The sequence below is a fragment of the Echinops telfairi genome, unplaced genomic scaffold (genome assembly GCF_000313985.2).
Source record: "Echinops telfairi isolate 266 unplaced genomic scaffold, ASM31398v2 ScPeMD7_7458;HRSCAF=8496, whole genome shotgun sequence".
In the NCBI taxonomy this organism is placed as follows: Eukaryota; Metazoa; Chordata; class Mammalia; order Afrosoricida; family Tenrecidae; genus Echinops; species Echinops telfairi.
Window position 1 is genome coordinate 4,914,969 of NW_022111358.1, and position 17,928 is coordinate 4,932,896.

Here is a 17,928-nt window from a genome sequence, read left to right on the forward strand (position 1 = left end):
CACCCTGACTGGCTCATCTCCTCGGCATTCTTACTCTTAATGTGATATTTTTTGTTCAGTGTCTTTTAAAAGGCTAGTTACAGCCTGCAGATTGTCTAATGGCATGTGCCCCGAGTCTAGAAGTGAAGATACCCACAGTCTGAGCAAGATGTCTGTCATCTGTAGAAAAGGAAGATACTGTTCCATCTAGACTGAAAGATCATTTCATACGTCAACAGGTTTCAAGCTAAAGAACTATAGAATGCTAGATGGCGGTTTAATTCTGTTGGCAAGATAAAAAGTGACTTGGATTTTGTAGATTAGAAAAATAGGATCGCCAACATTTAATAGCCTATTTATTGTTTGTTGGGTACTGACCAAAGGAAGACCTGAGGCATAATGGATTGACACAGTGGCTGCAACAATGGGCTCAGATGGAACAACAATTGTGAGGATGGTGCAGGGCCAGGCAGAGTTTTGTTCTGTTGCGCACTGGATCACGAGAGATCGGAACCAGCAACTTAACAGCACCTAATAGCAAAGTCATTTAATCCTCATAATAATTTCATGGCTTTGGTACAGTTACCATCCCATTTTACAAATGAGATTGTGTTACTTTCCCACGGTTACATAGCTAATAAGTGTCAGCTGGACTTTAACCCTGGTTTGCTTCAGAAGTCTTACATTTTAATAATTAAAAAAAATATATTGAGAGGTGACCCTCTCCTTTTGCTTTGGCATACCCCTCAAAGCAAGATGGGTCACCAGCATTTCTATTGGAGTCACATGTGAAAATTGGGCCCCCTCAAAGCAAGATGGGTCACCAGCATTTCTATTGGAGTCACATGTGAAAATTGGGCCGGGGTTTCTGGCTCTCGCCACATTGCTCAAACTGGCACAGTCTGATCTGGAGATAGGACCTCAGTGCGTACCAGCAAACAAAACTCAGAGTCTTTAAACCAGGGTTTGTGTTGGTCAGATAGAGCCTGGTGGAACTCCAGAGGCTGTGGCTTGTAGTCGCCCTTTAGTTCTGAACAGAACTTGTTCTCCTGGCTCAATTTTTAGCCAAACAGTAGGTCTATTGGGAATAACATTAGAGAGGTATGCACACCTTAAAATGGTCAACCATTTGAGATCAAAAGGGCTGTATTTGCCCCCCAAAAAAGTTCAGGACAGGAAAGGTGGAAAAATGGAAATGGAAAACAGGGAAGAAATGGGATAAGCGATATTATATTATGGGGATTGCAATTAATGACATGAAACAAAATGTGTATGATTTGTTGAATGCAAAACTGATTTGCTCTGTACACCTCCCAATTCACAATAAAAGTCTTAAAAGGTAAATATTAAAAATACAAGTTTACCCACCTGCCCAGCCCCCAACCAGGGTGAAACATGAAAGGAACGCAGCAGAGCAGCAAGGGAAGCAGGGCAACACAGTCCCCAAGGAATCCCGAAAACATTCATAAGGGTCAGCAGACAAACTTGGAACTATTTATAGACTCCCCCCCTTGCCCCATGTCTGTCTATATAAAATAGGCAGGATTGTGAACAATCCTATGGAGAAAACAATGAGACCGACAGTTCTGGGGAGACATGAGAGAGGAGGAGGTGGGGGAAGGGGAGGGGGAAGAGCCAACAAACCTAGGGACAAGGGAACAAAAAGATCTCAAATCAACATAGGTGGGGTTTGTTTAAGCACAATGTAGCCGAAAGGAATTACTGAGAATTATTGAGAGCCAAATGAAGGTTGAACATGATAGAGGGACAGGAGGAAAGTAAAAGGAAATAGAGGAAAAAACTAGGAGGCAAAAGACATTAATACAGGTATAAATATAGGCATGTATATATGTAAATATATTAATGTATAATGATAGGGATATAGATCTATGCACATACACTTATAGGTTAAGTATTAGTAGCAGATGGCTATTGGGCCTCTACTCAAGTCCTCCCTCGAGGCAAGAACACTTTGTTCTAATAACCTGGCATTCTGTGTTGCTCACCTTCCCAACATGATCACCGAAGACAAAATGGATGCTTAAGCAAATGTAAAGAAAGCTGATGGTGTCCAGATATTACAAGATAGAGCCTGGGATCTTAAAGGCTTGAAGTTAAACAAGTGGCCATCTAGCAGGAAGCAGTAAAGCCCACATGGAAGAAGCACCCAGCCTGTGTGATCATGAGGTATCAGTGGGATCGGATATTCAGGCATCAGAAGACCCAAAACAGTCAATCATGTTGGTGTGAACGAGGGGGGTCCGAGTGGAGACCTAAAGCCCATATGTAGACTGTTTGATATCCCCTCACAGAATGGTCACAAGGAAGGGACAAGTCAGCCAGGGTGCAGTGTAGCACCTACGAACCACACAACATTCCTCTAGTTCTTTAATGCTCCCCCTACCCCCACTATCATGACCCCAGTTCTGCTATACAAATCCTGCTAGACCAGAGTATGTACACTGGTACAGATAAGAGCTCTGAACACATGGAATCCAGGACAGGTAAATCCTTCAAGAATAGTAAATGGGGAAGCAACACAGCCCACATGGAAGAAGCACACCAGCCTGTGCGATCACGAGATGTCGAAGGGATCAACTATCAGGCATCATCAGAACAAAAAATCCTATCATAGTGAATGAGGGGGGAAGTGCGGTGTGGAGACCCAAAGCCCATTTGTAGGCCACTGGACATCCCCTTACAGAAGGGTCTTGGGGAGGAGACGAGCCAGTCAGGGTGCGATGTCGCAACGATGATACATACAACTTTCCTCTAGTTCCTAAATGCTTCCTCTTCCCCCACTATCATGATCCCAATTCTACCTTACAAATCTGGCTAGACAAGAGGATGTACACTGGTAGAGATAGGAACTGGAAACACAGGGAATCCAGGGCGGATGATCCCTTCAGGACCAGTGGTGTGAGTGGCGATACTGGGAGGGTGGATTAGAAAGGGGGAACCGATTACAAGAATCTACATGTGACCTCTTCCCTGGGGGGACGGACAACAGAAAAGTGGGTGAAGGGAGACGTCGGAGAGGGCAAGATATGACAAAATAATTTATAAATTATCAAAGGTTAATGAGGGATGGGGAGCGGGGAGGGAGGGGAAAAAAGAACCTGATGCCAGGGGCTTAAGGTGGAGCGCAAATGTTATGAGAATGATGAGGGCAATGAATGTACAAATGTGCTTTACACAATTGATGTATGTATGGATTGTGATAAGAGTTGTACTAGCCCCTAATAAAAAGATATAAAAAAAAAAAGAATAGTAATGGGAATAATAATACCATGAGGGTAGGGGGAAGGTGGGAGGGAGAAGGGGGTGGGGGGAAAGCAATGGCAATGATTGCTGTATAACTGCCCCACCCCCACCCCTGACTGACAACAGAAACAAACATAGGTGAAGAGAGAGAGCACAGTGTAAGATATGAAAATAGTAATAATTTCTAATTTATCAAGGGGTCGTGGGGGGGGGGTAAGAGGAGCTAATAGCAAGGGCTCAAGTAGAAAGAAAATGTTTGAAAATGATGATGGTAACAAATGTACAAATGTGCTCGACACTATGGCTGTATGGATTGTCAAAAGAGTAAGAGCTCCCAATAAAGTTATTTTTTTTAATTATGAGTTTAATATTTAGAAAATATTAAAAATAAAATGACACCTATATTTCCATTAGTATATGAAGGATATAGATCCTACAAAAACCTTCAATTGAAAAAAAAAAGAAACCCTGGCCCATTTTCAAGGGTGGCTCCAGAGTGGGGTGGGGCTTATGCTAACTTCAATACTTGAATAATTCATAATGTAATATCCTGGTTTTGAATATATAAATTGTTTCTGATTTTTATACTTTTATTTTACACTGCAGTGAAGAGAGTTGTGTGTAAATCTTTGTTCATGCCTCTGATTATTTGATTAGATTTCTAAAAGTAAAGTCGCTACATCATTTAAAAAAACTGCTAATAATCTTTTCCAGATTATTTTTTAGAAAGTATGAATTTAGCATCTTAATCCAATGACCCTTCACTATATATTTGACTCTCAATATGACTTCCCCAAATTGTCATTTTTTTCAGCAAAGGAGAAAATTCTTGTCCCATATAATTTGCATTTATTTTTTTACTTGTTTGAAACAAACTTGTATGTCACTGAAGAATCCAAGTCCACTTCATTTTTGCTTTTCCTCCTCTTAATAGCCGCTAAGACCAAAGTTTAGGTCTGAAGAGGAAGGGATATGAAGTGTTGTTTCTGTGACTCTTCATTCTTGTTCCCCCCCCTCTTAAAAAAGTTAACCTTATTTGTTTTGGTCTTTAAATAAAAATGTCCTGTGCAGTTGCACAGCCTACCTCATCAAATCAGCAATGCTGTCCTGTGAAACCCACACAAATGTGGTTATTTCTTGTGTTTAATTCGCGTTCTTGGTTTCAGTGGCACCATCTCTTTACATACCCAGTGTCTTGCTCCACAGAGGGCGTTAGTGGGAGTGCTGCAGATCTAACAGTTTCCCTGCTCCCAGTCATAACTCTTTGGCACGGTTGAAAATTTCATTACGCCATTCTCTGACATTTTTCTTCTGCATTGTATGTCATTGTTACTCAATACCTAGCATACAGATTTGTAAATGCCCCTTGAAGTTTCTAAATCCAGTAGTGCACTCTCTTAGACCCAGAAGCGGAAGATGTCTGTGTATCAATACATGGGCTAGCTATGTGAGACGTATCAGAGTCAGGGGAAGCAGGTATACACAGACTAAAAGCCTTCTTAGGAGTGTGCCTCATAGTAACACTTGTGAACTGTGAACCTAGACTAGAGCAAGCTTTCTTTTTAAAAAACATCATTTTGGGGGCTCGTACAACTCATCACAATCCATACATCTATCCATTGTGTCAAGCATGTTTGTGCATTTGTTGACATCATTTTCAAAACATTTTCTTTCTACTTGAGCCCTTGGTATCAGCTCCTCGTTTTTTCCCCTCCGTCCCTCCCGAACCCTTGATAATTTATAGATTTTTTTTTTCCATGTCTTACACTGACCGATGTCTATCTTTACCCACGTTTCTGTTGTCCGTCCCCTAGGGAGGGGATTATATGTAGATCGTTGTGATTGGTTCCTCCATTCTCCCCCCACCTTTCCCTTTCTGATACTGCTTCTCTCATTATTGGTCCTGAGGGGTTCATCTGCCCTGGATTCCCTGTGTTTCCAGCTCTTATCTGTACCAGTCAGTGTACATGCTCTGTTCTAACCAGATTTGTAAGGTAGAGTTAGGATTATGATAGTGGGGGGTGGGAGGGAGCATTAAAGAACTGGAGGGAAGTTGTATGTTTTATCGGTTAGAGCAAGCTTTCTAAGTGACTTTAGGTCTCTAAAGTAAGTCCTGTGGCATAGTGGTTAAGCACCCAGCCAGTAACCAACAGGTTGACAATGAGAACCCACCAACAGCTCCATGGGAGAACAGACTGGGTGATCTGCTCCCTTCAAGATGATAGTTTGGGAAACACTGTGGGGCCAACTTGATGCTCCAGTGTCGACTCCATGGCACCTAACAGCAGCCTCTATCTTCAATCTCCGTCATCCTGCAAACTTGAGGGTCACTTTTCAAACACCTGCTTTCTCGCGAGATGACGCTTATGCAGTGTTAGTCTGGGTAGACTAGAGAAACATATCCACAGAAACTCATATGTACAAGAGAGAGAGTTTTATATAAAGGGTAAGTGCACATCAAGAAAACATCCCAACCCAGTGCTGCCCAAGCCCACAAGTCCAACATTAACCCATATGTCCAACACCAATCCACAAAGTCCTTCTCCATCTCACAAAACACATACTATGATGCCAACTGCAGGAGGAAAACCGAGTCAGTGAATGTGTAAGCATCTCAGCGCTGGCAGGGGTCTCCACACGGGTGCTCCAGCACCCAGGGCTGCATCGGGATAGGTCCATATGGCTTCTCAGGGATGTCCTGTAGGAAGTGAGCCTTGCCAGCTGACGCAGGGAACTGGCTAGGGCAGCTGCACCCTGGTCCGACCATCAGAAAGCAAGAGATCCGAGAACTAGAAAGGCAAGGCTCACCAAAGCCATTTATCTCTTTGCCCTTCAGTGAATCCCACATGTGTTTATCGGCCCAGTTGACACAATAAACCTTAACTATCTCAGACAAGGAAGTCACTAGAGAAATATGGCCTGTTTGGCCTGTTTAATGGCTGAAGTAGAAGGAGGGAGAAAAGAAATGAATGAACACCTTGTTTAGCTTTTCCCCCAAACACAAGCCCCCAATTTGAAAACAACAGCAGACCCTCAAACTTAATGCTATGGGGTTAACTCTGACTCTTTGCAGTTTATAGGGCAGGTTAGAACTGCCCCAGTGAGTTTCAGAGACTAACATTTTACGGGAGTAGAGCGCATCCTTTCTCCAGGACACCGGCTGGTGGTTTCACACTCTTCACAGTGTGTTTAACAGCCCAATGTGGAGCAACTATTTTTTAAGAGCCTCTTAAATCCTGTTCCATGTTGTGGCCATGATCTTTTGCACTATAGAAGCCACACTCTGACACTATCTTTTCCCTTTTGATTAAAATGAATCTCTGCCCATGAACTGACTTGGCCTGGGGTTTAGTCTAATTCTAGTAAAGGACTTTTGAAATACTCAACATTTAAAATTGTGTCCTACTTTTTTAGCTCCTAAGTTCTAGACTTTTAGTTTCTCCATCTACGTGTAAGATCTGTGTTTCTCTGTCACCTAGTAGCTTTTCAGGGATTCACTCATCTGGAATCTGAAGCGCTACAGATGAAAACTTACCACATAGTTGTAGCGTATTTAATGACATGTTTCAGATAATAATTTGAAACTTTCTGAATCAGCACACATTTCTAAAAGTAGGTTCCTTCTGACCTTGGCTTGCTAGGTACAGTTCCAGGTACTGATGAGCAAAGTTCTACCGTCTGCCAGCTCTGCGGGTCGTTCTAAAGGTATAGCATGGTGATTTGCAGTGGCAAGCCCATTTATGTAGTGCCTCTCAAGTTTTAGTGACCCAGGCCCAATTCTTGCTTCCTCAATAGGACTTTGCGGACTCAAGTCTATTGCATACCTTAGTGAAAAATGGCCAGTTCTAATTTAGCTGCCTGCAACGAACAAAGTCTGTATTTTCTCACATTTAGACACACGGAGTTCTGTTTAATGGAGGTTAAAGTACTAACATTGTACCAGGCCTTTCTCAACCTCACTGTCCTCTAACTTTGGAGTGAAGGTATACCCACATAGGCACTCATGCATGCACTTGTTAGCGCTTTGTGTCCATGTGCCTCAAGGACATAGATGCTTCAATCAGTTCCAGAACCTGTGATTATGTAATATGCATTACTTTCAGGGATGAGAAAATAGGTAAAAATGAGAGATGCCAAGCAGTAATAGTTAACATCTTTTTGTGACTAACCTTGGCCCTGGCCCTGTGACTTGATGGGAGGGTAAGTAAAGACAGATTCTGATTTTAGAAAACTCAGATTCAAGTTGAAAAGTTAGGATATCCAGGGCGGCAAATACCTTCCTGGTACTTTGAGTACCATGAGTCCTAAGAGAGAGAGAGAGAGAGAGGGGAGAGGTGTGTGTGTGTGTGTGTGTGTGTTTTGCACACCGGGCCAGAGGAGAGCTGGAGAAAAGGACGGGGGACTGCTTCCTGCCTTAGAAGGACCTGGAGAGGGGTGGGAAACAGTCAGGAAGAGGACCTGTGGTGGGGGTTCTGAGGAAGTTACACACACACACACACACACACACACACACACACACACACACACACCACATGCAAAGGAAGCTAAGACTGCCATCTCTCTTCCTGACTCTTCCACCACCTAGAGCTGTGAGGTCACAACTGGCTAATGACATCTGGGTCCCCAAAGAGGCCTTCAAGCAATGGTTGAAAGTTAGTCAGATTGTGCAAATTCTAAGAGTATGAAGTAGTTGGGAATTCGTTACCCAGCTGACAAGATTACCTGCTAAATAGATTGTTTTATCATAACCTACAAGAGAGCTGGTTTTGGTCTGATTGGATAGATCGGCAATTTTGCCATCTTTCATCCTGTTTTATTTCTCCCAGAGCAGTATTTTGGTGCCTCCTTTTAGGTTCCCACGGAGTAAAGGAATGGAGGAGGACAAAACTCTCTATCTCCCCACCCCCTACAACTTTATTTTTTAAAATCTTTTTAGGTAAGCTCGTGGCTTATGAAAGATCCCTGGTGGCATGGTGGTTAAGCATTTGGCTGCCGACTACAAGGCCAGTAGTTTGAAACCACCAACTGCTTCTTGGAACAAAAACAGCACTTTCTACTCCCTTAAAAAGTTAATCTTACAAACCCATAGGACGCAGTTCTGCCCTGCCCAATAGATAGGGTCGCTGTGAGGCAGCATCCATTTGATGGCACTGTTTGTTTGTTTTTTTGTCTAATGGCTCATGAATGAAAAAACTTAATTAGGGTTAGTGGTAACAACTTTTAATTACTGCAGTTTCTCAGTAGTAATCATTCTTTTCAGATATGTGTATTCAGAATTTGTGCTATGGATGCATTTTGTAAATTAGAGTCCAATAGCAGTTCATAACATTTCATTTCCTTACCTGGTGCCTTGGAGATGTCACTGCTTCCAATTTAAAATGTTTGAACTACATCGGGCTCACAAACTGGACTAGTCAACCTGGGTTTGGGTGGGTGGGTTTTCCTTTTGAAGTGTGGGTTGGTGCAGGGAAAGCCAAGTGGGAGAAAGAAGTAGCAAAGCCATTTCAAGGTACTAGTTGCTGGTGAGGGGTCTGCTGGGAAACGAGCGCTCTGGATTGCTGAGTTGATGTTCTTCTTTTGTGTGTGCCACAGATTAAGATTACTTTGCTGGCGCCTTCTCTCCTCTGCCTTTTCCCTACCAAAAAAAGATGCACATGGAGAGGACTCTTTGTCTGCCACTTTTCCCTACCCTACAGTGGTCTTAAGCACAGCAGTACAAACATGTCGGTGTGTTCTGGCATAGTCTTACCCCGAGGCAGAGATGGTCCTTTATCAGATGCTACCCAGGAGAGCAGAGAATATGATGCCACAGCTCTCTCATAAAACAAACCTCTGGTAGCCTCTGACAGAGGTGAGCTGCAGGGGTGGGGGCGGGGCATGGAGAGATGAAAGTACTTGTGTACTTGCCCAGTGGGTCAAGGGTTTGTTCCGTAATTAGAAGTAGTCTGGGAGATGTTGGCACTTGTGCTGTTGCCCCAGGAGAGTTTGAACACCCAGGAGAATTTGAACCCAGTAGTTCTGTACCCACAGCCCTGCTTCTTAGTAGCAGCAGGTGGTAGGAAAGCTGGCTGAGAGCTCCCTTCCAGGCTCTGCCAAGGGGATCTTTGTGTCTTTCTAATGCTGACGTCTGCAGCTCACTTGATGTTCATTCAGAACTTGAATTTTGAGTCCCTTTCAGAGGGAGTGTTTGTGTTGATTTTGGGGTCTGAGTTAAAGTTTATTGTGCTAACCTGGCCGATAAACACATGTGGGGTTAATTGAAGGGCAGAGATCTAAATGGCTCAGTGAGCCTCGCCTTTCTAGTTCTTTGGTCTCTTGCTTTGTGATGGTTGGACCAGGGTGCAGCTGCCTTAGCCAGTTACCTGCTTCAGCTGGCAAGGTTCATTTCCAGCGAGACATCCCTGAGGAGAAGCCACATGGACCTACCCCGATGCAGCCCTGGGTGCTGGAGCAGCCGTGTGGAGATCCCCTGCCAGTGCTGAGATGATTACACATTCACTGACTTGGCTTTCCTCCCGCAGTCGGCACCGTAGTGTGTGTTTTGTGAGATGGAGAAGGACTTTGTGGATTGGTGTTGGACATATGGGCTAATGTTGGACTTGTGGGCTTGGGCAGCACTGGGTTGGGATGTTTTCTTGATGTGCACTTACCCTTCATATACAACTCTCTCTTATACATGAGTTTCTGTGGATTTGTTTCTCTAAAGTACCTAGACTAACACAGGGTCTAATTGTACTTCTGATAATAGCTGCAAAATTATATTGGAATTTCTTTTTTTTTAATTGGAATTTATTTTCAAGGAAAATGCAGATGAGAATCAAAGTATGAGTGTGGTTGGAAGTTGTTTTTAATAAAAGGCCTGTGCTGTTACCATACCTCCAGAGTGCTGTATATGCTGCTTTCCAAATGGGTGGTGGAGGGGCATTGCCAAAGCATGACCTCAAGGATCCTTTGACTCACTGAACACATGACTGAAGATCAGCTGAGTTGTGGACATCTGGGACATCATACATGAAGGAAGAAAAAGGTCATTAAAAAGACAGAAAAGAAAAACAAAACAAAATGCATGTCAGAAGAGACTGAAGGTTACTCCTGAATGTAGAGTAGCTAAAGTGAAAGGAAGAAATGATGAAATAGAAGAACCAAACAGAAGATGTCAAAGGGTAGTATAGCTCAACAAGAGACCATATATACTCATGTATAAGCCCGGCTGATACTCGAGTGCATAGGGTATTACAGTGACGTGCAAAGACCTGGAGCAAGAAAACCAAAGAGGTAAAACACATTCAGTGTATCTCAAGCTAAAAATTCAAGCTGGGAGTTGCAATATTGAAGGATTTTATTGTCAAAATTGAAGGATTCTGTTGTCAAGATAATGAACAATGCAGGAAGCATCAAAAGATGGAATACCCAAAATTGCTATATCAAAAAGAATTGATCAATGGCAGCTGTTGCAGGAGGCATCAAATGATCAAGAACAGATGATAAAGAAGTCCAAGCTGCACAGAAGACATTGGCACAAAACAAGGGCTAAGAATTGATGGAATACCAATTATACCAGTTGAGCTGCTCAGCAAATGGACGGATGCAGGGCTGGGAGCATGCACTCACTTGCCTATGCCAAGAAATTTTGACGGCCAGGGAAACTGATTGAAGGAGCTCCAAGTGTGTCATTTCAAAGAAAGTGACCTGATGTGACACAGAAATCATTGAACAATATCATTAATATCACAGGAAAGTAATTTATTATTTTTTTGCTGAAGGTTCTTTAGAAGTGGTTCCAGCATTACATCGACAGAGAACTATGGAAAATTCAAGCTGGATTCAGAAGAGTGTGTGGAGTGAGGGATATCATTGGTGATGTCAGATGAAACGTGGATGAAGGGAGAAAAAGGTTTACTTGTGTTTTACCAACTATGCAGAGGCTTTGACTGTGGATCATAACAAATCATGGGTACCTACAATGAATGGGAGGTCCAGAACATTTAATTGTGCTCATGCAGAACGTGAACATTAACTAAGAGGAGTCACTCACACAAGACAAGGAGAAGAACTACAGCGTACTCCATGTTTTAAATCAAGATAAGTGCCCATCGGGGTTGTATCCATTCATTATACTTACTCAATCTTTGTGCTAGCAAATAATCCAAGAAGCTGGACTATTTGAAAAAAGCAGCATTCGGACTGGAGGGAGATGCATTAATAACTTGGCAAATTTTCAAGAAGTGGAAGCTGGCCGCTGATGGCATCTTCAAAGGTGAACTGAATGCATCTCTCACTGGGGAGCTAGCTGAAGACGGTAACTCTGGAGTTGAAGTTCCAGTTACAGAGATGGGGACAGAAATCGTCTTCCTAGCCACCAGGACACAGGATGTTCTTGCTGAGAAGGCTGGGAGGATTGAGAGTTGCTGTTGTCTTTCAGAAGAGATTTGGCTTCCCTGAGGGCAGTGTGGAGCTTTATGCTGAAAAGGGGATGACCACAAGCGGCCTATGAGTAATTGCTCAAGCAGAGTCTCTGTGCTCCACACTGTTCGGAGGGCTTGCTGTGTGGAGGGCCTGCTATGGCGCGCTGCGGTTCACCCTGGAGAGCGAGGTCGTGGTGTCTGGGAAACTCCGAGGACAGAGGGCTAACTGGATGAAGATCATGGGCGGCCTGATGATCCACAGCAAGGCTGTTAACTACTATGTGGACATGGCTGTGTGCCACAGTGCTCCTCAGGCAGGGTGTGCTGGGCATCAAAACGAAGATCACGCTGCCCTGGGGCCCAAGTGGTAAGAAGGGCCCTAAGAAGCCACTGCCCAACCATGTGAGCATTGTGGAACTCGAGAATGAAATGCAGCAGAAGGGTGGGAAGTCAGAGCCTCCAGCATGCCTCAGCCAGACCCAACTGCCTGATAGGATTTCCTTGGCAACTGGATCTGGCATGTGGATGTTGCTCTGTAAAGAACTTTAATAAACTCTCTTAAAGAAGGAAAACAAACAAAACCTTGCAATATGCAGGTAAATACAACTTTGCTTGTTAAAAACAGGGCTTTAAAAAACAAACAAAATAGGGCTTGAGGAACTTACTGATGAAGATTGAAGACTATAGCCTTCGGTGTGGATCGCACCTTCACATTTACAACAAAACAACAACAAAACCCACACAACTTGACCATTAAATAACATGAGTAGAGGCAGTGGGAGTGGGGGAGGGAGGAGGAAATGAGCTGATTAAAAAGGGCTCAAGAAGAAAGCAAATGTTTTGAGAATGATGAGGGCAACAAATGTACAAATGTGCTTGACACAATGGATGTATGTATGGATTGTGATAAGAGTTGTATGAGCCCCCAATAAAGTGATTTAAAAAAATAACATGATAAATAGAGACCGGATTGAAATTGTCAAGGATTTCATTTTACTTGGGTCCACAATCCCATAAATGCAGCATCCAGTCGAGCGATGTATATTGCATTGGACATAGATGTCTTGCTGAGGACTAAGGTGCACGTGACCCAAGCCATGGTATCTTCATCCGCTTTTGTGTCTGTGAAAGCTGTGCACAGGAGAAGGCGAAGCAAGCATCAATACCTTTGAATCATTAGGGTATTAAATATACTGTGGACTGTCAGAGGAATGAGCACATTTGCTTTGGGAGAAAGATAGCGTGACTGCTCCATAGGAGAAAGAATGGCAAGACTTCATCTCACATACTTTGAATGTGTTATGGGGGGACCAGTCTCTGGAGAAGGACATTGCACTTGGGAAAAGGTCGCATAAAAGAGGAAGACCTTCAATGAGCTGCCCCGACAGTGGCTGCAGCCATGAGCTCAGGCATAGCATTGATTGTAACATTGGCCCCGGCCTGGGTAGGGTTTGCTCTTTTGCACATGGGGGTTGCTGGGAGTCAAAACCGTCTGGCACCTAACAACAACAATTTACAATCTCCTTCCCCTCCTTGAAGTTTGTCCTTAGTTGTCTTAGGACCCCAGAGGACAGGTTACTGAATCAAGATCAGCACTCACAAGGGAAAGGATTGTAAAAGAAATCCCTGCGCTGTTTGACATCAACAGCGGGCTTTTTATTTAAGGCACTGCAGTTGGTATACTGTTCGTTCTATTCTTCCACCCACCAGAGACCTAAAAAGACGGAACTGTGCCAGAACTCGTGGGCAGCACTATTCCCATTGAGGCATTCAGTCTTCAGTTCTTTTTGCCCTTGCTATCTTAGACACAGTTGAGCAGCCTCTTTTACAAAGTATCTTTTCGGTTACCTGGCCTTGCAAGCTGCTCATCATGACTAGGTAGTTTCATATACCTGAGCGTGAGCTGCTAAGGGAAATAAAGAGGTTTTGTGTACTCCTCTTTTGTTGTGATCTGAAGCTCTAAAATGCTACCCCGGTTTCTGGGGTTAGCAGTATGGGAAAAGAAGTTTATGTATTTTACTCCATTATACTTCTTTGAGAACAGCCTGGTCCTTGGTACACAAGGACTTTGCAGTGTTGACTGGGCATATGTCCCTACAGAAGACCAAATTGATGTCTGTGTACTTGGACTATGTGTGTCTCGTGGTAGACAGCAGTGATAAAACCCAGGACATCTTGACACAATGTCAGGGTCACTCCCCCAGATTGAGTTGTGCCTGCCTATCACCTCCTTTTCTTACTCTGGGAGCCATATGTTCCTCCCTCCCTTTTCTTTTCTGAGCCCAGAGGTCTAATTGTGTGACAGTCCACAGGAAAGGTGGGTCCCCAGAACCTACTCTCACAAATCAAATATGCTTTTAAAGTGCTTCATAGTGCCTTTTAAGGAATCCCGGTGATGTATCAGTTAGGAACTTAGCTGCAAATAAGTTAATTAATTAAACAGAAAATACACATAACTCAGCTGCTAACTAAGGATTGGTAGTTTTGAACCCATTCAGTATCTGTGCAGGAGAAACAAACCTGGAGGCCAGGTTTATGTATCTGCCATCAAGTTAACTGACTCACAGGGATAGGGAGAACTGCCTTTATGGGTTTTGAGCCTTAATTCTTTTTTTTTTCCCCTCAATGCAAGAACACGTTATTCTATTTATTTATTTATTTATTTATTCATTCATTCATTCATTCAAATCCATTTATTGGGGCTCATGCAATTCATCACAATACATAGATCAATTCTGTAAAGCACACCTATACATTTGTTGCCCTCATTCCCAAAATTCGCTTTCCTCTTGGGTTCCCAGAATCGGCTCATTTTCCTTTTTCCCCCTCCCCCTCCCGAGCCTTAATTCTTTATAGGAGTAGAAAGCCTCATCTTTTTCCTGAAGAGTAGCTTGTGGTTTTGAACTGCTGGCCCTGTGTTTAGTAGTAGCCTAATGCATAACCTATACCACCAGAGCGCCTGGACCCATAAAGATTACAGCCTAGAAAACCATAGAAGGCAGTTCTTCTTTGTCACCTAGGGTCCCTATGAATTGAAAATCAACCTACATCAACAACAGGTGTACCTTTTAGGATACTTTGCTGCTAATTACATTATTGATCTTTCTAAACTTGGGCCTTGGCTGCTTCTGTGGTTATGTCCCTGCTATCTTTGAGGGAGTAACCAGTGTTCCATGACCTTTTTTTGTTGTTTTGTTAATTACAGTGTGAGTGACTGCCCTATGTTGTGTTGATGCCAGTCTGCCATGCTAGCCTGTCTACCAGGGCCAGGTGACCTGTCCTTTCAGCTTCTTCCTCACACGCAGATGAACACTGGACTTCAGAAATGTAAGTAATCGTCATCCCAGGGAAGGATGACGTTCTTCATTTTGTGTGTAAATCTCGTTTGTCCCAGAGGTCCATCTGGAAAGTTGACTTTGAGCTTTGGTGCCTTCAAGGTGTTCTTCAGAGACTGCAGAAAAGACTCTATGGTGTGAGACACTTTTCCGGACAAAGGGATCTGATCCTCTTAAATACTATCTATCATTCACCAGTGTAGTGTGTCTACCACCTTAATTTTCCTTGCTGATAAGCTTTCTTGTTAAGCCACTGCTAGAAAAGGAGCTTTAGTTCACCCTTCAAGCAAGTGTGTGAGTTTGAACTCTCATGAGGATTCAAAACTCAGAGTCCAGGTTACTTGCTCTCTGAAACAGGCTATTTACACCACTCTGTTGTTTTGAACTCGAGTCCACTCTACCATGGAAACAGACAGTTCCCTTGACTTTGCTGACTGCCTCCTGAGCCAGTGTGACTTCATTGCTCAGCAAGTAAAGAAAGGAGCTCTTACCCCCGTAAGGGGTGGGGAACCAGCTTTCTCAGAATCTCACGTGGTGTATTCCTGCTGACACTTCTCACAAGACTGACCCTTTGAAAATTGTCTGTTGGATTCCTTTCTTAAACTTGTGGAATTGGGGCTTTATATTTCATATCTTCCCAGACTCCCAGCTCTTATCCGTATGCTACATGGATGTGCAGGGAAAAGATTCCATCCCTGGCTCACTACCGCGTAGTGTGAAAACAGCCTTACATTTGGAAAAAGAGCTTCCTTTTGGAGCAAAAAAGAGGAAGACATCAGTGAAGCATCTGGGATTATTCTTTAATAGGGAAAAAAAAGTGTAATTCAGGACCGTAACAAATGCTTTTTTTGTTTGTTTAAAATTTTTTTATTGCCATTCTTTATGATAGGTGTCGGCGAACTTTGGCTTTTGAGGCCATATGGTCTCTGTGCCATCTATTCAATTGTGTTGTTATGGAGTGAAAGCAAGCAGCCATAGATGAAATGTAAATGATTGACCATGGCTGTGTACAAATAAAATTGTATTTACAGAGACACACAGCAACTGGATATGGCCCACAGTTTGCTGACCCCTGTTTTATAAGATCATCTTCAGAAGTTAAAAATGGTCAAGCCTCTCGACTTTCTTTCTTTGAGGAAGAGACCTAGAGCCTGGCTAGTTCTGGAACTTGGCTAGTGATGCTAACTCTTCAGAAAGACAAAACTGAAATCTACAGCTGCCTGTCACAGCAGGCACGCTCTGCTGTCTCAACTTTCTCTCCAGCCTCTTCTTAATAAATGATGGCAGAGTGAGGAGATTCTCTGTGCTTGCCAGCCAGCCAAATCAGCATGCTGCCTGCATTGTGCCCAGTTCTGGCCTTTCAGAAGCACAACTAGAGAAAGATTGTGCTTGAAGACATACGATAATATAACAAAGAGAAACTCGGGTTCTTTCAGCTAGGTTCTGACAGCTTCACCCAGAGATGGGGTATCAAGGGAAGAGTGATTTGGAAGATGAGACAAATTGTCAACTTTACGTTGGTGCATGGCAAGCCCCTAAATAGCATTTGTTAGCCACTGTCCCCAAATGTAGCTTCAAGGATTGGTGTATCCTCCCCTGGTTTCTCAGGTTACCTGTCCATTTGGGGCAAGGTATTTGATGCAACTCTATCTTCCTTGTTGCAATTCTTAAATATATCAAACAGAAGAGAGTGCCTCTTGACTTTCTCTCTTTGAGGGAGGAAGAGACACTGAGCCTGGCTAATTCTGGAACTTGACTAGTGATGCGAACTGCAGAAAGACAAAACTGAAATCTACAGCTGTCTGTCACAGCAGGCACGCTCTGCTGTCTCATTTCCAACATTTTCTTTTTTAACCCTCCTCCCCCTCCCCCACTACCCCAATACAAGAAGAATTCTGTCCTGTGACTGGTAGCACTAGACATTTACAGTGAAGGTGAAATGGAGCATAAAGTGTCTCCTTTGGGTACCAAGAGCCAGGCAGCTATTGAGAAGCTGGGCCCATCATCTGTAAAGGCTGTAAAACTAATTTTATGATTCTGTTACTTAGCCTTTCTCTGTCCTTCATGCTTGGGAGCATCTTAGATGTTGCTGGAAACACAGCTTAGTATCTGGCATGGAGGGGATAGGGCACAGCTCTGAGTAGCATTGAGAGAGCTGGCCTGGGGTGGACAAGATGGACCAGGGTCAGGAGACAAGGGACATGTGGCTCTTGGCCCGGCACTGCAAGTGATTGAGTAGTCTCCTGTTCCCCATGCTTCAGCTGTTCTGTGTACAAAATCGAAGGATCGGACAGCAGCATTTGCTCGTCGTCCCTTTTCTATGTGTAGTAGACTAGTGAGTTTCTGATCTCCCCTGTGTAATTGCTTACAGGGCGAAACTCTGTCCGCACTTGGTAGAGTGAGATTTCTAGATTGTTGATCCCATGATGCCTCTAGCTTGGAGAGCCCTCAGCGATTTCCCAGTCGTGTTTCCTCTGACCCATTCCTTCCTAGCGGCCCAGAGAATGTTTTTGAACATTGTTTTGTTTGTAATCCCAAGCCTCTGCTCCTATTTTTCCCAGCTCAGGGTCAGGTATGGAGTAGTGGCTCAGTAAACATTGACTGAAATGACCAGAGGCCCTTGGTCCTTGAACCATCTCTCAGACAACAACTTTGATCTCCTTTTGGCAAAGCCTTGGAGATTGGGGCAAATGACAATATTACCTTCTCTTGCTGATTTTATTTTAAATACCATTTTATTAGGGGCTCATACAACTCTTATCACAATCCATACATACATCAATTGTGTAAAGCACATTTGTATATTTATTGCCCTCATCATTCTCAAAACACCCTCTTCACCACCGATTTGGATCACTTGTTGTTCCTTTGTCCCTGGGTTTGTTAACACCACTACCTTTCCCCCCACCTCCCCCTGTCCCATGTCCCCCGGAACTCTAGGTCCC

General features: G+C 43.5%; 1 protein-coding gene and 1 pseudogene across 1 annotated transcript in view; both read left to right on the forward strand.

Moving 5' to 3' along the window:
- The window catches only part of FAM222B (family with sequence similarity 222 member B), a 51,032-nt gene that overhangs the window by 21,595 nt on the left and 11,509 nt on the right, over positions 1–17,928 (forward strand). The window contains exon 2 of the mRNA XM_004706916.2: positions 14,854–14,975. Within this exon, the coding sequence (XP_004706973.1) occupies positions 14,894–14,975 (82 nt within the window). The 5' untranslated portion in view covers positions 14,854–14,893. The remainder of the gene's footprint in view (positions 1–14,853; positions 14,976–17,928) is intronic.
- Positions 8,965–12,139, forward strand: LOC101653988 (annotated as a pseudogene).